The sequence below is a fragment of the Typopeltis vanoorti genome, chromosome 12, assembly GCF_054136105.1.
Source record: "Typopeltis vanoorti isolate ZY-2024b chromosome 12, IOZ_Tvanoo_1.0, whole genome shotgun sequence".
In the NCBI taxonomy this organism is placed as follows: Eukaryota; Metazoa; Arthropoda; class Arachnida; order Uropygi; family Thelyphonidae; genus Typopeltis; species Typopeltis vanoorti.
In genome coordinates, this window is record NC_143560.1 from 36,915,589 (window position 1) to 36,938,506 (window position 22,918).

Sequence of the window (22,918 nt, forward strand, 5' to 3'; positions counted from 1 at the left end):
ATACTATTAGCAATGATGGTAGTTAGTGCCGCTATGTGTACATCGAGGATTAGGTAGTGTGGAGGAAATGGAGGTGCTCTCCTGCAATGAGTCCTTGGACTCCTTGGAGACGACATGTAAATATTATTATTATTGTGAATGTGAACACTGTGGATGATTTTAAGGAGCGGTATGATAGACTTTGGGTTGAACTCCCACAATGTGTCTTGTGACTCTATAGAGGTTAGGAAAATATTATAATAAATTTAATAAAATGATGGAACATACATCCAAAAAAAAAACAACTGAAATTATACTCTTATACTCTTTTGCATAATGTAAGTATGAAGTATGTACTTTTATCTCTCAAAACAGTATTTATAATATAGACAGAACTTGTTAAAACATGATATATGCAGTTTGTGTATTTATCCAATAATTACAATACTTTTCTTGCTCTAACTGTGAAAATTATATTAATTGAAGAAATGCTTAAATTGGATAGCTGATTTTGTGCCATAAAAATTTTAAATAATTTTTAATTATTTGGATTATAATGTTAATGCTTCATTCATATTTATACAATATTAAAGAAAAAAAAACATAATGCAGTTTATATGTTCACTTAAAATTGGAATGTTATTCAACTGTCTGCATTTTTAATAGTTCAAGTAATACTGCCTCATGCATACCAAAAATCACCAAATAACATCATGTATTGTCCACTGAAAGACTTAATAATAGGGTTATTTCCTATCAGCCTTAATTTTAACGTAGTTCCTTCCTCATTCAGTCAGGAAATAATTTGATTAAACAGACCTATTTCTGATTTATAGTTTCTTTAGGAATATACAACACATATCTACCTTTAAGATGGGGACTGGAGAGGAGGAAGTAAATGCTGTGACTTCAAAAGCAATAGTAATACTTATTATGATATATCATAATTAACAAGAAAAATCCCAAAATATCACCAGGACTCAATACACCAAGCATTTTCATTGCATATTTAGAAAGAGCAATGGACAAAATGAAGGAAGATGCAAAAGGAATATCAGTACATGGGATGAGAATTAACAATCTGAGATTCGCAGGTGACATTGTTATTATTGAAGAAGACGAAAGAGAATTACAAAAAACATCGAAATTCTTATATAAGGAAAAGATTTGGACTTGTTATGAAATTGAAAAAACCAAAGACAATGTTTTTTGATCAGGATTGTAAAGAGAACAATGTTATCAATGGAACAAATCTTTTCCATGAATAACATCTGGAAAAGTAAAGATCAGTCTACAAACGAAATTAAGAATAATAGAAACATGCATCTTTAGCAATGTACTGTGTGGATCTGAAACGTAGATAATAAATAAGGAATCAAGAAAAAGAATTTTGGCATTTGAAAGAACTTGTTACAGGAAGATTCTAAGAATAGGATGGGTACAGAAAATCACAAATGAAAAGCTCTATCAGAAGATACAACCAAAGGAGAATTTAATGCAGAAGATTACAGAAAGGAAGCCGCAATGATTTGGACACTTCTGCGGAATGAGCGAGGATCAGAAGATAAATACATTCATGTTTGGTATTATGGATGGTGTAAACAGAAAAGGTAGACCTATACAGAGAATGGATAGACAACATACAGGACTGGTGTGGAATAGAGTTACAGAAACCGTGACACTGTGCACAGAACAAAGAAAGGTGGAAGAAGATTGTGAAGGAGGCATTGGACACCAATGGGCTGCATCCATGATTCATGATGATGATGATGATTCCAAAATAGTCATTTTAGTAATTATTCCAAATTCTTTACATTTTAGTTGAATAATGATGATGATCCTGAAAGTCATTTTAGTAATTATTCCAAATTCTTTACATTTTAGTTGAATAATGGGTGCATTTTTAAAACAGAACTTTCAGGTTTAACAACATTAACCTACCCAACTGGCCACATGGATCAAATATATCAAAAATATATGCTTTATATCCATATAATTTATTCTATAATAACCACTGATTATATTGACTTCCATGGACAATTTGCATCCACGTAATTATGGAAGTGTATACATGTTCAGGCCAGTACGTTTATTTGATTATTTTATTTTATTTTTTATGCTAACAAAAACTAAAAATGATAGGATGAAAGCCATTTAATTTTTATATGAATATTGTCTTATTGTCTTTAGCCCACATATGGCATTTGTTATAGGCCTTGTGGCCTATGTGTGGGATATATATGTATATATATATATATATATAATAATAAACCTGTCTTCTAAGCCTGCATAGCATGCTAAATGATCATTTGTTTTTATTTATTATTTATTAATTCATTTTGGTTAAAATAAATATTTGGGTTAAACTGGACTTGCCTGCAAAACATTTTAAAAAGAATTACATTTTACTACTGGGTTATAACACATTGACTGCTGACAATCGGCAAACTTCAGCATTTCATCACTCAGTGATGAAATACTAAATAAAGTGATTTCATCACTTGAGTAGAATTATTATTTTCATGGAAACACAGAAGCATTACATAACATAGCTTAATTTTTGCTAATTTGCATGCACATCATATTGTATGTACACCATATTTGTTTGCACATAAAGAAGTTAATAAACTCAACAACTAAAGAACACAGAAGAAATTATGACAGAAGACAATTTCTTGATCTGTTTACTGCAGTATATTGTAGGATGTTTATGTATCATGGAACATAATGATAAGTGATGCAATTCTAAGTTCAGCAAAACAAGCGATGTTAAAAAAGATACTTCTGATTTAACACTCATATAAATGAAATCCTTATACAATTCAACATGTTTTCTAAGTTAGTGTTAAAGATATGATGTGAGATAATAAATTAATATATGGCTTACAAAACACTGGGCCATCCAGTAGATGATAGATAACTTACTCTAAATAAGCATAAAGGATTTGAGAGAAACACAAAAAGGTATGTTGCATATCTAACTAAATTAATCACTTACAACCAATCTACTTAAGGAATGCTAATATTAGTCATAAAAGTTTGGTTTCTCAGTTATTATATACTATTACATAGTGATATAATAACATTATCACTTGATGTTCATAGCAGTTGTGTGCGCATTATATGGAAACTGCTTCTGAGTTCTGTTTAAAATAGCAACATATAATTTTGTATCACTCAACATTATTGAGGTATTAAAAGTTGCCCAAATTAAGATTCAAAATATGAAACTTCGTCATCTGTCCAGCCAAACAAACTACATATACATGTGTATAGTATGTACCCCCATCCCACATGTACTTCTGAAGCTGTATGTATGCTACAAGGATCTTACACTTGTTAAATGGTTGGTTTGTTGGATAAAAATGTGTTTACCTCTACACAAGCCAAAAAGAAAACAGACATATAAGTCAGAGATCGTTAACACTGAAATTGAACAATGAATTAGACATGTCAACCAAACTGTGACAGAAATAGGCTATAATAGTGTGTGTGGATGCAGATTGAGTGCAGCATCAATTGATGAGCAAAATGAAATAGATAAAACCAGAAGTGTGCCACTCATTGCTTCAATGATGCCAAATATAAGGCAATGCTTTTCTTTACAAAACTGCAACTGAAGATGAAAGTGGAGTCCATTACTATCACCTCAAAATAAAATTCGATCTATGGAATATTGCCACCCTATTTCACTGACTTCTGATTGGAAGTGCATGCTGAGTGTCTTTTGAGGCAACCAGTCTGGCTGTCCAAGTGGTTAGTGCATCCACTCTCCAACTAACAGGCTGCAGGTTACAATCTCACTGTGGACATGGATATTTGTGATTGTCTTTAGATGGAAGATGAATTTCATTGCTCAGCGTGAGACCATTGCCCCACTTATCATAGGCCTAATGTGGTTTGAAAAAGTTCCACGTATGGTCTATAAAGTAGTGTTTCTGGATTATGTAAAAAAGAAATAGAAATAAAAAAATATATAACATTAATAAACATAGAAAAAATCCCTAGCCTGCTCACTGTACTAATGTATTATAGGATTACAACCTTTTATGAGTAGTAATGATATAAAAATGGTAAAAGGTGTGACAATAAATTCAAAGATTATAAGAAAATTGAAACAACAAATTACTTGTGTTCTGCCAAGGAACTGCTTTTGCAGCATGACAAGGTAAGCTGCATATGAGTACACATTCACTTACATTTATAGAAGAGACTTTGATGTTATGGAACATCCTCCCTGAAGCCTGAATTTGCCTCCATTAAACTGGTTATACATCTCAAGGATGTATCTATTTTGAAAATGGTTCTGAAAAACATGTTATGTGATGGGAAAAATGTATTGAAAGGAAGAGTATGCTGATTAATAGTGTATGAAAAGAAACTTCAAATTATCTTTTGCTTTTTATTTCACTGGCATGCTTCTTTTGGGTGAGTCTATCACAATGAAAATATTACTTTCAGAAGGTCCTTCAAATTATGAATAAGTTAGGTAAGAAACATTTGTTGTAAATGCATAAAAATTTGCTAACTTTTTAAAAAAATATAGGAATGTATCTCTATCCAAACTAGAATTAAGGTGTGTGTGTGTGTGTGTGTGTGTGTATACACAAGTATATGTAATACTCATTTTTAAATGCAAATACAACCTGTAATTATGACATGGTGTAACTATGTATAGCACATTACTCAGCATATATGACACAATATTCCTTAGCTAGTTACAATATATCACTGGTCTCCAACTTGTGGTGCACAGACTAGAGTTGTGCAAGACTGGCACATGAAATAAGCTACAGACAAAGGTTGGAGGTAGTAAACAATTACAGTAGCTGAAGGACACTTCCAGTAATATTGTGGAGTAAGTGGAATATTAAGGTGATTCATTTCAAATTAGAGAACTAACTTCCACAGCCAATTTAAATGCATTATTTTAATTCTACAATACACAACAGTCAAACCTTTTTAAGAGGACATATCAAACTAAATAGTAAACAATGATTTTCATAAATTAAAGCTGAATCTCCAAAACTAATAAATAACTGCATTAACACTCACCCTAGCTTCTTTAAGTCTTTCCCACTGAGGGGTCAAATAAAACATAATACCATCATATGAGCCTTCTAAAGTTGCTCCTCGGATCAGAAGAATCATTAAAACCACATATGGAAAAAGAGCAGTAAAGTAAACCACCTGAATAATTGAAAGCAAAGCATTAACTGTTAAAAATCTCTCTCTCTGTAAGCAAGTAGTTATTTATATGTATTTTTTATTCTCAATGTAATACAGTTAAGAAAATTAGTATAATGTAAATTATACAATACTTATTTTCAGTTGTATATACATAACTAAAAATTACACATTATATCATGCTTCAAAACTCGTGACTATTAAATATGGCCCATTTATATACCATAATATATCATTGTATTATAATACAATGAAAAATCAACTCGTAGTATAAATTCAAGTTCAACAGGCCTAAAGTAGGCACTAACAAAAATGAGGTGGAACTAGCAGAGAAACTACAGTGAGACCATGTTAATTAGACTGGTTAGTGAGACAAACACCAAAATTGGTGAGATCATTCTAAATAATAGCTTTAAGATGACTTAGTGTGATTCGTTATTATTATGAATTTCTATGGAGTCGTAAGATTCATTGCGGGAAACCCATCTTGGACAACGTGAAATCCATCTTACCATTACATAAACCCTTTTATCATCTGTACATTCACCCTCTAACAGGCAATAAGTTTCACAGTTCAACTATCCTCAATGCAAAAAAAAAAACACTTCTTACCCTCCTACTCATTACTTCCTTTTGCAACGGAGATAACTGTCATCTTTGCTAATTCCCCTTGTTTACTATATGAAAAACTCTCCTGTTTCAATCCTATAAATAGTTTAAATGTCTCAATCATGTCACATCTTTGCTTTCTATCTACTAAACTCTTCATGCATGCCCTCAGTCTATCCTCATAACTAACATTGCAGGGTCCTGATATCATTTTGGTTCTCTGCCTCTATGTCCTCTCCGAGGTCAACTTATCTTTATCAAATTCCAGTGACTAGATCCAGGCAAATAATCCAGATGTAATTATGTAATGGAATGGCCACTCTAGTGGTCAAAGTCCTTCTTAGTGTGCAGTAATTCTTTGCATTACCTTCGTCATATTCACAATGTGTGCCCTAAACTTCAAATTTTTATTGACTATCACCCCATAGCCAGCCGAGTAGATAGCATATCTACTCTCCAGTCAAGAGGTATTTGGATTCAAATACCACATATGGAAATACCACCTAGGCATGGATGTTTGCAATTGTCTTCCACCTTCATATGTTCATTTATACAAGTGAATAAACACTCTTCCAAAATGGACTCCCAAGTTTGGGTCTACTTTTCCCATGGGTCACCATGGGAGAAGTAGACCCAACCCTCCTGCAATGGAAGACCCTTTAGTGTGCGTATTTTCTACCCACTAGAGAGTCTTCACCCTGTAGTGTGTGCCTATTTTCACCCCACTACAGGGTCTCACTCTTCACCCTGTAGTGAGTGGAAAATAGGCTGATCATCATCACCCCATGATCCTTGCCTCATTCTACTTCCTCTAGTATAGATCCATCAATAGAGTATGTGTCTTCCCATCAGTAGATTCCAAATTTCATGCTCTGACATTTAGTTGCATTAAAATGATATCCCCATTCATTTGTCCATCTGTCCAGCTTATTTTCTCCTCAAATCTCTTGCCATCCAATTCATACTATCTCTCAGATCATCTGTACCAACCCTCACTATCATATCATCCACCTTGCTTTATTGCCATTGACACACTATCATTCTTCTAGGCAAGCACTCCTCTAACATACTATTCTGCACACCACAAATCATTTAATCTCTATACATCACTTCTCCTCACAGATCCATTCATTCCTGTAATATCCATGTGAAGGATTTTAAAACATGCAGACCTATGCTAACTGGAAATGATGATTAATGTTTCCAGTCTGGAAACATTAAATCAACCCTGATTCTCAGATCACAGTTCCAGAATACTGAAAATTATGTTGAAATGCTCTTATATCACAATTTCACCTTTGCAATATGCAAATATCTGAACATCTAAACATTTGGTGCTAAATCAGAGGTTAAACCAGAAAGGATCCAGTATATTCAATAAGTTCATCGAATGGATTCTGCCTTGTGTATATAAATAAAAAATAAATAAAATAATTGATCCTTGTTGTAATTAACCAGACTCATTCTGGTGACCTTGCTATGGTAACTAACTTACTCATTCTGCAACATCACCCCAAATCTGTACTATCTCTGGTAATTTAGTCAAAGAATGTGATACTTAAATAGCAGACACCGATCCACTCAATCCCTTTAAACTGCAAATCAGTTAATCATGAGACCATTTATCAAATGCCTTCACAAAATCCAAATACATCAAAAATGATCAAAACTGTGCCCACTATCTTTTCCACTTCTTCATAAAATAATAATTGTAAATCAAGACCATTATTTTATTAATTTATGCTGAACTTCATGCATCTTCAAATTCTCTCCTTTGTTCTACTAATCTTTCCATGACCTGCATTACACATTTACTTGAATACAGCTTGTCACAAGCATGTAGTGCTTAGGCATAATCCAACTTCTGCTTTTGTGGAATGGCACAATCTTTTCTTCCTTTCAGTCTTTTGGATCTTTCCTACTTAAATCATTCCACATAAACTTTTATTTTTTGAAACAAAATGGAATATTTTAATCCCTATTTACACATAATTTTACACAAGCTGAAGTTCAGCTTGTTTAAAAATTCACTGATGGTTATGAATAATTTCATATACCTGAATAATTCAGTTTCTAAAACTTTTATACAGTTTACAAGGGTTGTAAGCATTGGCTAAAAAGTGTGCTGTAGATATTGTATCACTGTGTCAGAGGCTACAATGTCTGTAAAATAAGTAAAATACTACATACCTCCCTATCAATATGACATACAAAGTTAAAGTTAAAATTATTTCCATCCCCTATATCTGGTATCAGTCTGTAAAAATAACTGCAGTGCTGAATGAATATAATGTTCACATCACTTTCAAATCACACATCTAGCTAGCAATCATTATTTTTTCTCTTAAGGACAAACTTGATCCTTTGACACAACCAGAGTGTATGAACGTCTTCTGCATGAGACTTAATCTACAATGGACAGACAGGAAGCTCTTTTAACATGTGCCTCAAAGAACAAAATAAATATACAAACTACATTACTATTATGATGGTATCAGGACTTGCAAACCATGAAAGAACTTCATAATAGTAAGCACAGATATTCTAAACTAAATTCACAATATATAGCAAACCATACACAATAACACACTACTTCTGCAATCCATACAAAGTCAATGTAGTGAAAGTGCTGACTATACTTAGATCCTGAAAGAGATTCTTCCTACAATGAATATGTGGTGGACGTACATACAAACACAGAAGTGCTATTAAGTCTGTTTTTTTTTTTTTTTCAGAAAAAATAATAAATGGTCCAGTTTGTTTTACAAATATATTAAAAAAATTACACTATTCTACCCAAAGGACATCCTGATAATATTTTCTAGCTAGACAAGGCACCAGCGTATTTTGGAAATGTGGTGTGACAAACATTTAATGCCAATTTCTTGAGTAAGCAATTGGAAAGAAAAAAAGACCACTTTCCTAGCCACCTTATAGTCTCAACTTACATTCTTAAATTTTTTCTTAAAGGATAAAGTTTCCACATCAAAAGGGAATTCTCTACAAGAGTTACCAAAAGGAAAAAAAATAAGACATCTGTAATTATAATCACTATAGAAATGTGGAAGAACATATGGCAAGAGTTGAGTTAGAGGATACACACATGGTGAGCAACACAATGAATTTCACATTAAACATGCACACTCCATACTGTCATCACAATATTTTTCATAATTTTTTTGAATTTAAAATACCAGCATTCTCTTATGTAAACCCTGCATATAAATTAAGAAATTATTTTATCCTATTATTTTTTATGAATTATTATGCACTTTTTACTATTTTAATGAATAAATATCAAACATCTCTGAAAGTTTTATAATTAATCAAAGCTGACCAGCTTTCAGAGGTGAATTATTATTATTATTATTTGACACCTTTCTGAGCAATAAATACAAAATGTTATATTCAGGCAATAACAATCAAGGAAAAGAAGGAGTAGCCATAGTATTCAACACAAAATACGAGGCTAATCTTCTTGAATGGCAGTCAGTCTCAAGTAGAGTAATGTGGGCAAATATGAGAATGGGGAACTGGACAATGAGACTTATTTGTGCCTATGGTCCCACAGAAGGTTCTACTAAGGTAGAAGTGGAGGAATTTTTTGAGGCTTTAGAAAAAGCAACTGACACAATGAAAAAGGAAAAGTTGGTCCTTGTTGGAGATCTAAATAGTAGAGTAGGAAACGATTGTGAGACATACAAAAATATTTTGGGAAAATTTGGAGAAAAGAGCAAAGCTAATAATAATGGCAAATATCTGTTGGATTTCTGCTCAGGACATGGACTGGTTATTACTAACACCATGTTCCAACATAAAAATGTGCACAAATTCACATGGAGAGAAGAGGCTAGGAATAAGAAAAGTCTCATTGACTATGTTATTGTTGATAGTGATGTTTTCTCCCTGGTGCAGGACACCAGAGTGTACAGAGGATTTGAAATTGGAAGTGATCACTATTTAGTCTTGAGCAGGATAAAATTGAATTTCATATTGAAAAGAATAACATGTAAGAAAGTTTTAAAGCGAATAAAAGTTGAGAAGCTCTCAGATGTAAACTGTAGACTAAAATACAGAAATATTATTGAAAAGAAAATGAAAGAGTTTGAGAACAGGAATCAAACCTTGGAGATTCGGTGGCAAACTCTGAAGGAAACATTGATTGATTCTGCCAGAGAGGCATGTGGTGAGGTTGTGTGCAAAGATAAAAAAATCAGAACTCCCTGGTGGACACAGGAAGTTAAAGAGGCAGTGAAGGAAAAGAAGAAAGCATATCAAAAGTTCCTGGCAAATAAGGCAGCTTTTACTCTTACAGAATACAGAGACAAATGTAAGAAAGCTAAACAGTGTGTAAAACTAGCTAAACAAAAGTCATGGGAGGACTTTGGCAAGAATATAGAAAATAAATATCAAGAAGGTGGCAAAATATTCTGGAGGTTGTTGAAGAAGCTTAGGAATGGAGGAAAGAGTGCTGTAAAAGGAATTAGAGATGATAAAGGTGAAATGAAAACAGGAGAAAAAGATATCCTTGAAGTATGGAGTAATTACTTTGAAAAACTGCCAAATGAAACAAGCAGTGATGACAGCACAGTGATAAAAAACACTGACCAGGCATGCAGTCAGGAATACATATCCATACTTGAAGTAGAAAAAGCCATCAAAGGCTTGAAATGTGGAAAGGCAGCAGGAGTAGATGATATTCGACCAGAAATGCTGAAGTATGGTGGTATAAGAGTCTTACAGTGGCTGCACTGCATAGTTCAGAAAGCCTGGACAGAGGGACGAATTCCCGATGATTGGAGTAAAGCTCTCATAGTACCCATATATAAAAAGGGAAATAAAACTGAATGTGAGAATTACAGAGGTATTTCCCTACTGAGTGTTCCTGGCAAGATCTCTGCAAGTATACTTGAGAAACGGTTGAGAAGAATTGTGGAAGAAAAGCTTGGTGAAGAACAAGCTGGATTCAGGCCAAATAGAGGCTGTCAGGATCAGATCTTCACTTTACGACAAATAGTCGAGAAAGCATGGGAATATAACAAAGATCTGTATTTAAGTTTTGTCGATTTGGAAAAGGCATATGACAAGGTGCCAAGAGAGAAGCTATTCAATACGCTGCAGTTATATGGTGTCAATGGGGCATTATATCAAGCAATACTTAGTCTTTATTTGAGTTGTGAGTCAGCAGTTAGAATTGAAGGAGGTACAGGAAGATGGTTTAATGTTAAATCTGGTGTGAGACAAGGATGTACATTATCCCCTCTGTTATTCATTATCTATATGGATCACATTATGAAGGAATGTGGTATTAAACCTGATATCAAAATTGGAGATGTTAATGTCAGCTCTTTGCTTTATGCGGATGATGTTATACTTCTAAATAAATCCACTACAAGTCTGCAAGATTCTCTGACTAAATTGAATAGCTGTTGTAATAGATATGGTATGAAGGTCAGCAATAAAAAGACAAAGACAATGAAAATAGGCAGAATCATTGAAAATGTCAACTGTGTTGTGAATGGAGAACCTGTGGAACAAGTAAAACATTTCAGCTACTTAGGCACAATTTTTACTGAAGATGGTAAACTAAATATAGAAATAGACAACAGAATCAGCAAAGCTGGTATCGTGGGAAGTCAATTGAATAAATTCATATGGAATAAGAAAGAAATTAGTCGGAACACTAAATTAGCTGTATACAAGACTGTGTTCAAACCAATTTTAACTTATGGATCTGAAAGCTGGGTCAGAAGTAAAACACTTGACCAAAGACTAGAGACCGCAGATATGAGAGTCCTGAGAAAGATTAGAGGCGTGAACAGATGGCATCAATGGCAATATCATATTAAAAATGAGGATATTAGGAAAGAACTTGACATTGTCAGCATCCAGGAATGCGTTAGCAGAGCTAATCTCAGATGGTATGGTCACTTAAATAGAATGGGAGAGGAAAGATTAGCAAAACAAGTGTTCTCTGCCAGGTGGGTAGGAAAACGACCCAGAGGAAGACCAAGATATAAGTGGATTGATACGGTACAAAGTGCCTTAGACGATAGAAATATAAGATCTGATAATGTTGGAGTCTTGAGAAGTAACAGACTGATTTGGAGGAAAATTGTAGATAGGAAGTTAGTAATGATTTAATTTTTTCATGTAGTACTGTCATATCCTGTACACCCCTTGAGGGTACATGGCAGGAATTTGATGATGATGATGATGATGATTATTTGACACCTCCAAGGAGTCCAAAGACTCATCGAGGGAGGGCACCTGCTCTACAACTCTGTCTAAACCACTCAATCCACCAACTACTGCCAACCACTGCCACTAGTATTTCCACAGACAACACAAACATCCATGCCCATGGTGGGATTCGAACCTGCAGCCTTTTGGCTGGAGAGCGGATATGCTAACCACACAGCCAGCCAAGCTGGCCGTGTACTCAAATACACAATTATTATTGGATAAAATATGAAGACATTTCAAAACAAGAAACAAATCTCAAAGATAGAGTAGTAAAATCTGAAGAAACATTGCTTGATTCAGCCAGGAAGCATGTGAAGTTATTTGGAAGGACAGAAAAATCAGATCATGATGGAATTAACAAGTTAAAGTGACAACTCTGAAAGAGAAGTAACTATATCAGAAGTATCTTGAAGGTGGTATGTGTCCTTGAGAGAATATAGAGAAAAATGAACTATAGAGAATATAGAGAAAAAAATCACTGTAAGAAATAAGAAATGTGATATAAAAACAAGATATTCTGGATGTCTGGAGTAATTACTTGGAATTACTCCATTACTTTCAAAAATTATTAAATAAAATATGCAGAAATAGAATGCTGGCAGAAAAAAAAATTGGGAATAATGCAGTCATGAATTCATTTCACATCAAAGAGAAATGCTGTCAGAAATCTGAAATGTGGAAAGTAGCTTGAATAAATGATATTCCACATTTTTTCAGAAATCCTCACATATAAAAGTATAAAAGCTTCATAATGCTATGCTAGATAATTCAAAAAGCTTTGCTAGAATATTTAATTCTGGGTGGTTGGAGTAGAACTCTCATAGTAACAATCTATAAAAAGGAAATAAACTGAATATGAGACAAAAGAATCTCACACTATTGAATGTTTTAAGGTAAGATTTATGCAAGCAATACTGAGAAGAGACAAAGAAAATTATAGACAAATAAAGTGCAAAAAAAAAACAAGCTGGGTTCAAGCCAAAGAGGAGTTGAGAGGATCAGATTTGCAATTGAAAACAAACAATTGAAAATCATGAAAATATAACAAGGATTGGTATTTAAGTTTGTAGATCTGAAAAAGCATAAGAGGTACCAAGAAGAGAAAAGCTGTTCAAAACAATAGAATTATATGATGTAAATAAGACATTATACGTAGGCTGTTCAATAAGTAATAAGACTATAATCATACAGAAAACAGATTACCTTTAATCGTCATCATTTACATGGTCTTTTTCAAAGTAACTACCGTGAGACTCGATGCATTTGTCCCAACATTGCGTCCACTTCTTAAACACATGTGAGAGTCCGTTTTTTGAGAGTTCTTTCAAAACCGCCTCCTCAGCTTTTACACATGCTTTGTTGCTTTCGAAATGGCAGCCTCTTTGTCGTTTCTTGAGCTGAGGAAACAGCCAGAAATCGCATGGTGCGAGATCAGGACTGTATGGAGGGTGTGGTAGGATATCTGTGTTGTTCTTCTGCAAAACATCCACTACACAGCTGGGTTCTCTGCAGACACCCAGCAATATGTGGCCTTGCATTATCGTGGTGCAATAAGAAGCCATTCTTCAGCAATGGACGCTTCCTTTTGATGTGCTTGATGATAATCGCTGCTGTGTTGATCATTATCTCTGTGATGGACGTTGAAGGTCTTCCCTCACATTCAAGATCTTCCGCATTTTGCCTTCCTTCCTTAAAAGTTTTATGCCAGCGAAAAGCACTTGCCCTTGACATTGCTTCATCGTGGAAAGCTTCGCATATCATGTTAAAAGTGTCTGATGCCGATTTTTGCAAACGCACACAAAATTTAATCGCATAACGCTGTTCCAAGGACGCTTCCATTTCGAAGATGGTCGCGCTTTGTAGGCACGCCGATGAGCACCTGTGTTTAGTCATGTGGCACTCTGGCACATCAGCCTGTATACACCATCTATCAACCTCTTTTGTTAATGCAGACAGCAACATTTCTTTATTCAACAGAAATTAATATTGTGATGAGTGGTTTCGCCACAGTAAAATTAGTCTTATTACTTATTGAACAGTCCACATACAAAGCAATAGTCTATATTTAGGCTGCAAATCAGCAATTAAAAATGAAGAAGGTACAGGAAACAGTTTGATGAAATCAGTTGTAAGGTAATGGTGGATACACCATGAATAAATTATTATTATTACGGGTATCTCCATGGAGTCAGTAGACTCATCGCGGGAGACCCAAACTAGCAAAACAATATCTGTCATATCTCTTCTTGAATTCATTTACAGACGAAGAGCTCACAACTAAGTCAGGCAATGAATTCCACTCATTCACCACCCTCCAGGCAAAAAACCTTGTTCTGACACCTTTGTTAACCACACTCTTCTTTAATTTCCAGAGATGACCTCTTGTTCTTCCATCACTATCACACAGCTGAAACATTTCCCCTGCATCAATCCTATAAAAACCTTTTAGTAATTTGAATGTTTCTATCATATCCCCTCTTCTTCGCCTATCAACCAATCTCTGCAATCCACAAGCTCTCAATCTATCAATGTAGGGAGCATTTTTTATATCACTCACCAACTTGGTCACTCTTCTCTGAACCCTCTCCACGGCCTCCTCATCTCCAAGGAATCCAGGTGACCAGACCTGAGCACAGTAATCCAAATGTGGAAGTATCAATGCTTTATAAAGGGGAATAATAACCTCTTTATCTCTGGATGTCAGTGTGTTCCTCAACAACCAAGTAATCCTATGTGCAATCTTGGACACCTTAGCAATGTGTCCTCTGAACTTCATCTCCCTATCTACCAATACCCCTAAGTCCCTAGCCTCATCAATCTCTTAGAGTACCTTTCCATCGATGTAGTACACAGCTGGTAATCTTTTAATCCCAAAATGCATGACTTTACACTTTTCCACATTGAACTGACATCCATTTTCTTTTGCCCATTTTACCAGCTTATTTAAATCCTCCTGCAAACTTTCAACATCAGATTGATTTTTTATTGCACTACACAACTTTGCATCATCAGCAAACAACTGAATATCTCCCTTTAAGCCATTTCCTATATCATTTATATACAAATTAAACAACATTGGCCCAAGCACAGAGCCCTGAGGCACACCACTGGTCACCTGCCTCATTCTGGACTCGGCTCCTCCATACACCACCTTATGGTATCTCTCCCTGAGCCATTCTCCTATCCATATCACCAATTTAATATCCATTCCCATCTGCTCCAATTTGCGTAACAGTGTTCTATGGGATATCCTGTCAAAAGTCTTAGCAAAATCCAGAAGTACCACTGTGTAGCCAGTTCCTTTGTCCAACTCAGATGTTATTCTATTATGAATAGTTAATAGATTGCTAAGGCAGGATCTACCTTTAACAAAACCATGTTGGCCTCTATAGAGTATCATATCCTGATCCACCCATTCTTGAATTTTGTCTTTAACCAACTTTTCCAATACTTTTACCACTACTCCTGAGATGGTGATTGGTCTGTAATTCAATACCGCAGTTTTAGAGCCACCCTTATGCAAAGGAACCACTTTGCCTAACTTCCACTCCCTAGGGACCATACCAGAGTTCAAACTTAAATTAAATATTGAGGTAAGAGGGGTTGACAATTCATTTGCACATTCACGCAACACCCGAGCTGATATTCCATCTAAGCCTACCGCAGTGTTTGCATTTAAGTTTTGCTGATTCTTTAGCTTCAATTCTCACATTAGGTATTGCTATAGGTATAGAGATATCCTCACTTGGGTGATAGACTTTTGAGAAGTGATCACTCAGTAACTCGACTATTACATCTGATTTTGTCACCTCAATACCATCGACATCCACTAAGGTTATCCTTCCGAAGTCATTCTTCCTCTTACTTGCCACATAGCGGAAGAACTCTTTGGGATTACCCTTGATCTCTTTGGCTAAGGTCTTCTCATAATCTGATTAACTTTTCTTACTATGCTGGTAACCTTCCTAGCTTGAGCCTTGTACTGCTCATGGGTGTCCTGATCACCTTTCTCCTTGTAAATTCTCCATAACATTTTCTTTTTTTGCAGTTCAAGCTTGATACTACTGCTCATCCATCTAATGGTTGCCTTGTTTGACCTCCTGACCATGGGGACACAATCTGATATTGCTTTCCTCAGATACCCGCTGATTTTATCCCAAGCACTGCTAACATCTTTCCCTTGCAATATGTTCTGCCATGGGATGGCTGCAAGCTCACTCCGAAGCTTGTTATAATTGCCTAACCTGTAGTTCCGTACATACCCCTTCTTAATAGAAAAATCCACAGATTTTGCAACCTCCCAAGTCAATACCACATGATCGCTTTCACCAACTGGAGGTAACGAGGACACCTTACTTATGCATATAACCTCTGAACCAATAACCAGGTCCAACACTCTCACACCACGTGTCCCTTCAGTTACGTGCTGTTTCAAGTAATTATCTTGTAGAAGATGTATGAACTCCATTTCCTTTTTGCTACGTGATATTTCCTCCTTCCAATTGATATCACCATAATTAAAATCCCCCATAATAATCACTAAGCCTTCACTCATTGCACTAAGTTGCTGATGCATGAATTCAATATCTCCCCCCGTACTCCCTGGCCTATAGCAGCATCCAACTGCATATTTGGTTGCATTGGTCACTATTTCGCACCAGACTGCCTCAAATGAACTCTCATTCACATGTCTATCATCATGATATACTACTTTCTTTGGCTGCAACACATCAGCTATCATCAACAGTACTCCTCCTCCTGTTCTATCTTCTCTATCCTCCCTGAAAATACTGTACCCATCACATTCAATTCCAGTGACCACATCTTCTGCTGACAGCTAAGTTTCACTAATGCCTACAACTTTTGGTGAGATTTCACTGACTAATGCCAAAAATTCTTCTCTCTTATTTCGAATGCTTCTAGCATTGGTATACAAAAATTGCAGATTCCCTCTAGATCTTGTACCGGCTTTAGAACTGATATATAAGTCACTAACTACCGTAGTCCTATGCCGATTTTTATCCCCTCTCTTCTGCAATTTATTCTGCCTATAAGGATCAATAAATACACAATTAGTGCTAAAGTTTCTCTCTCTTACACTCAACTTTTTCAATATTAGTTTCCCTGCCCAATAACTTCAACCTGTTCAGAAAACAATAACTTCTTCAATCGCTTATGTCCTTCCATGTTAAGATGCAGTCCATCTCTAGCATACAACTGCCTTTTTCCTTCAAACACACTCCAAACATCAACAAACTCCAGACCTCTTTTTCTGCACATTCTTGCAATCGTATCATTCATTATCATTGCTCGTCTACTTAACTCGTAATTGTCAAAACGAGGCAGCACACGCACACTATTCTCCCATTGACACTTTTCCTCTTCACAATATCTAATAATGTTCTTAAATCTTTTCCTACCCGATTTATACTACCTCTCAGGTCATTCGTACCCACCATAACTATCATCTTGTCTGCTTCATGCCCTCTCTTCATTGCTAAAGCCACTCTTTCTATTGTCCCATCAGCCAAGCACTCCTCATGCATACCACTCTCCATACCCTTAATCATAGAATCACCATATATTTTACCACTCTTAACTTCATTCAAGTCCACACTCATGGACTCATTCTCTACACTATTCAGCATGACTCTCCCAGCTTCATTACTCAACTCTCTATTACTTACCCCCCCACTCTCACTACATCTCATTTCTTCTAGGCCACTTGTGGTTTTATTATGTTGACTCCCAATCACTCCCATACTATTTATTACTGAATCACTCACCAAAGACTCACCCATATGTAATCCTGTTCTAGTTACTTCAGCTAAAGTAATCTCTATAGTCCTAATTTCTCTGTTTAACACATTAAACTCAGCTTTAACTTCCAGTATCTCCTTACCGATCACTTCCACTTCCTCATGAAGAAGATGAAGGTCATTTTTCATTTTCATAAACTCCCGCCGAAGTTCTTCCGCTACGGTCCCGATGTCAGCTTCCATTCCTAAACGCTCCAGCCTATCCCGACACTTCTCACATACGTCGACATTTTCGTTCTTCTCATTTTGCCAGACCGACCACAGATCCTTCACATTTTTCGGTGCATACATGTAGCAGTTTCCGCAACGCATCCATTGCGAAAAATCTAACGCTGAGCCAGCCTTTCGTGTAGTAGTAGAAGTCCTGCGCGCCGCTGACGTACGTTTCTTGTTGGACGCCATCTTTACACGTTGATATAGTGAAACAAACGGCAGTGAAAACACAATATATACAACACAGTTCTAAACAATAATACCACTGAAGGACACTTGTTTCTAACCGATGCACAATTGCAGCACAATTTGTGACCAAAAGCCACACTATATTTAACTTTAAAAACACGTTTTCTAGACTAGCTAAACTCGACCGCCACATTTACCCTGGCACTTATCACATTAGAAATGACAATTAGCATCCAAGAATGTGTGAGCAGAGGCAACCTGAGGTGGTATGGCCACTTAGATGAGACAGAAAAAAATGCAAAATGTGTTATGCCATGAAAATGAAAGTGTTATGCTATGAAAGCAAGAAAATGATAGAAACCATGATTTAGGTGGAGTTATGCAGTTAATAATACTTTAGAAGATCAAAATGTAAGATCTGATGATATTGCATCTCACAAATAAGAGATTAATTTGGAAGAAATATGTTGATAGGAAGCTAGTAATAATGTAAACTCAATAATGTACTATTGCAGTATCCTATACCCACTCTCCTTGAGGGTACATATCAGGACTTGATGTTTATAATGATTATGAAATTATTATTATTACCCTAAGACACCATGGAGTCAAAAACTCATCAAGGAGGTCCCTTTGTCATACACACAGCTCATCATACTGCACTTAAACACATTCAAATTCTCTGCAGACACCACACTCTCATCAGGCAAGGCATTCCAATCATTCACAACTCTGCCCCTCCCCATTTCCTCCTATCCACTAGACTCTATCAATTGCATCTTCTCAACCTTTCTTCATATTCAACATTCCAGAGATTAGAAACTATCTTAGTCAATCACCTCTGGATTCTTTCCAATATCTCTTCGTCCTTTTGGAAACCAGGTGACCAAATCTGCACACAGTAGTCCATGTGTGGCCTAATCAGAGCCTCATACAACAGAACAAGAATCTCCTTACTTCTACAAGTCAGTGTCCTCTGCATCATTCCCAGAATTCATTGTGTTGTCCTCACAATTTTGACAATATGTCCTCTAAATTTTAGATCCTTATCCATCATCACCCCAACATCTCTTATTTCCTCTACCTTCAACAATACATCCCCATCAAGAGTAAATTCAACATCCCATCTTTGTTCACAACTTTTAAAACCTTACATTTCGCAACATTGAACTGCCATTCCCAACTCCCACGTCCATTCACTCAATCTATTCAAGTCTTCTTGTAAGGCCACATCTGCTCCACTCCTCATAGTTTGCCCCAACTTTGCATCATCTGCAAACAACTGAATATCTCCATCCAAATATTCCCCAATATCATTAACATACAGGTTAAGCAGCAATGGCCCAAAAACAGACCCCTGAGGCTCACCACTAGTGACTTTCCTATTCCAGGATATTGCTCCCCCATACACAATAGATAGCCAATCTCCGATCCAATGGACTAGTGTTAATATCCAACCCCATCTGCTCTAGTTTGACTATCAACTTATCATGTGGTAATCTATCAAAAGCCTTTGCAAAATCTAAGTATACTATGGTGTATCTATCTCCTTTGTCCAATGAAGCCATCACCTTATTGTAATAAGTAAGTAGATTACTAAAACATGCTGTCCTTCAAATATAATCAAAGTCCAACAAAGATTGTTGTCAACCCAATTCTGGATCCTAGTTCTAACCAGCCTCTCCAACACTTTAACCACAACAACTGACACACAGATAGGCCTATAATTTGATGCTTGAGTTCTGTCACCTCCCGTATGAAGTGGTACAGTCTTGCCTCCCTTCCTTCCACTCCTTTGGAACTTAACCCAGTGCAAGACTCATATTAAACAAACATATCAAGGCAGATGCCAACTCCCTGGCACATTCCTTCAAAATGCATGGTGATTTATTGTCAAGTCCCATAGCCTTATTAACATCAAGTTTGCTCAATTCTCCATATACCTCTTTCTCACTTACAGTCTGTCCTCCTCATCATCAACTGCTCTCAATCACATTCAGAAGAATGAAAGACCTTTATAAACTGCTCATTAAATATATCAACTATATACTCTGCAGCAGTTGTTCTTATACCAATTTCTCCAATCAATGTCAACCATAACCATTCATTTTTTTTTTTTTTTTGCTGACGACATATTGAAAGAACTTCCTAGGATTATTTTTTGCTTGATTAGCTAAATAGATAAATATCAGTTAATCTCTCATTTTGTATTTTACTTTTCTATTTATATCTTTACATTGTATCTTTACTTTTTCTATTTATAAATATTTGTGAACATTACCTTGCCCATACTCTTTACTCCACGAAGGAGGCATAAGAAAACTACCATCCAGCACGCTAAAAGACAGAGGGCTAATTGCCATCTTACTCCTCCTAAGTCGTGTAGCCCATCAGACAAATCTAAGACAAAATTGCTGAAAAAGAGAAAGACAGCATTATTAATTTTATAATAGTTTTGAAAAACTAAGAACATATGTTTGTCAAACTTCAATATGTAAGTAAATTTGATGTGATCTTGATTAGAAATGAATGAATTTTTCTGGAAAATTCATTCATTTCTTTATTAAATTCATTCTATTCATATAACAGAAAAATTCATTTATATACAATAGAAAATTCAATAAGGATCTCATTCTTTCATTAGATCAAATCTGCTACAGACAAGTAAACATCACTTTCATAAACCTAATTATATTTTTCGGAAGATAAGATGCACCCCAAATTTATGAGATGATTTTTAGAAAAAAATATTTTATTATATAAAGATATTTACAAATTCTTACTTAATTTTTATTTATTGTTACAATCATTTGTATTAGCAATATTCAGTTAATCTTCACTCTTGGTACTATCACTGGTCTCATTAATGTCACTGGTCATATTACTTTCGTCTGAACTATTGTTGTCACTCCCTTCAAAAACTGCGTCATCTTCAGTACCATCCATCGCATTACTTATCCCACATTTCTTAAATGACTTTATAATCGTCTCTTCTTCCACAGCTCCCATGAATTTTTCACCCAGGTACATACTTCTGAAATTGTTGGCCGTTTCATACGTCCTGTTGCTGTAACATCGTGATTTGGCTTTGCCATCCATTTGTTCCACTCTTCCCGCATAAAATTTTTGAATAGTTTATTAATAGATCCATCCAAGGGTTGTAATTGACTTGTAAGGCCTCCAGGAATGACAGCAAATTCTGTATTCATTTCTTTTAGAAGCTTCTCAGTTAATTCTGTTTAATGCGCTCTGAATTGATCCCACACTAACATTGCAGGCTTTTTAAACAACGCGCCTGGACATTTTGCCCATATCTTTTGTATCCATAATAGCATTCCTGTTTCGTCCATCCAGCCTTTATCTTGAACATGGATAATAATGCCACGAGGAATTTCATCTCTCGGTAACGTTTTTCTCTTGAAGATTAACATGGGGGGGGGGTTATTCCGTCCGCGCAATAAGCTAAAACTACAGTGTAGCGAGTTTTTTTCGTGACCTGTTGTTTTGATCACTATTGATTTGGTGCCTTTTGAATCTACTGTCCGATTTGAAGGAACATCAAAAGTTAGAGGCACTTCATCCATGTTCGCAATTTGATTAAGCTCAAAGTTAAAGTTCCTTCTTGCTGATATGACAAATCTATGGAATTCTATAATTTTAGCTTCACAGACAGCTGGCATTTTTTGGGCTAGAGTAGTTTTTGCACGCAAGCATAACTCGTGTCTTTTCATATATCTAAAGCACCAAGATGGTGATCCGGTAAAATCTAAAATTCCATTAGCAGTTGCCCATTGTTTCGCTTCAAAAATTATAATTTTCGTAGAAATAGATATTCTCATGTTTCGATGATTTGTTACCCAATTTTTCATTTATACTTCTAATTCTGGACATTTTTCTAGGTGTGAATGGAATGTTTTCTTGTGTTTACATAGCAGTTTTAATTGTTCCTCTTGTTTTCTCCACTCGTGAATCATTTTTTCTGTTGGTGGTGGACCAAAATGTCTTTCTGCTGCTCTGTTTCCATGTTGTTTTGCATAATTTATCACATTTAATTTATAACTCACGTTATATGAGTCTTTTTTGTTTTACACTCATTTTTTCTAATTTTAAGATAAAAATTTGAACGACTTATAAAAAATAATTAAAATGAACCGTACAAAAGCACATATGTTTAATGACTATTGATGCTCTAAATCGGTGATTCACCCACATGCAGCGAGATAACTTAGGTACCTACCTTCATTGGCGTACTTACTAATTTTATTAACATATTGTGCCAGTAATTGGAGGCCTGAATAATAATAATAATAATAATAATTGAACTTCGTTAACAGCTTCAGTACAGTGTAAAGATTCGTATTTTAATGTTACCTTCAGACCATAAGATGCACCCCAATTTTAAGTCGATTTTTCTATGTAAAAGGGTGTGTCTTATTGGTCTGAAAAATACAGTATGTTAGGGTTGGAGTTAATCTTATCTTTATAGTTTGTTTCTGTCCATCATATTGCATTTCTGGCCAGTTTGTCAGTCTATGGGAGTAAAAGTCTGTCACCTTTTTATAAGAGCTCACTTTTAACTGAAAAATTCTTATAAATATTCTTCTCGTTCAAGACTGGATTTGGTTGGAAAAACCTATCATTCTTTTTGTATACTTGTTTTTCTGATTACACTATAG

General features: G+C 35.4%; 1 protein-coding gene across 4 annotated transcripts in view; it reads right to left on the minus strand.

The window, feature by feature from the left end:
* LOC150100701 (sodium- and chloride-dependent glycine transporter 1-like) overlaps positions 1 to 22,918 on the minus strand; it is a 285,409-nt gene that overhangs the window by 65,704 nt on the left and 196,787 nt on the right. For all 4 annotated transcript variants that reach the window (XM_090402061.1, XM_090402060.1, XM_090402059.1 and 1 more), the window contains 2 exons: positions 20,524 to 20,656; positions 5,035 to 5,169 (listed from right to left, as the gene is read on the minus strand). In XM_090402061.1, coding sequence (XP_090258187.1) covers positions 5,035 to 5,169; positions 20,524 to 20,656 — 268 coding nt within the window. The remainder of the gene's footprint in view (positions 1 to 5,034; positions 5,170 to 20,523; positions 20,657 to 22,918) is intronic.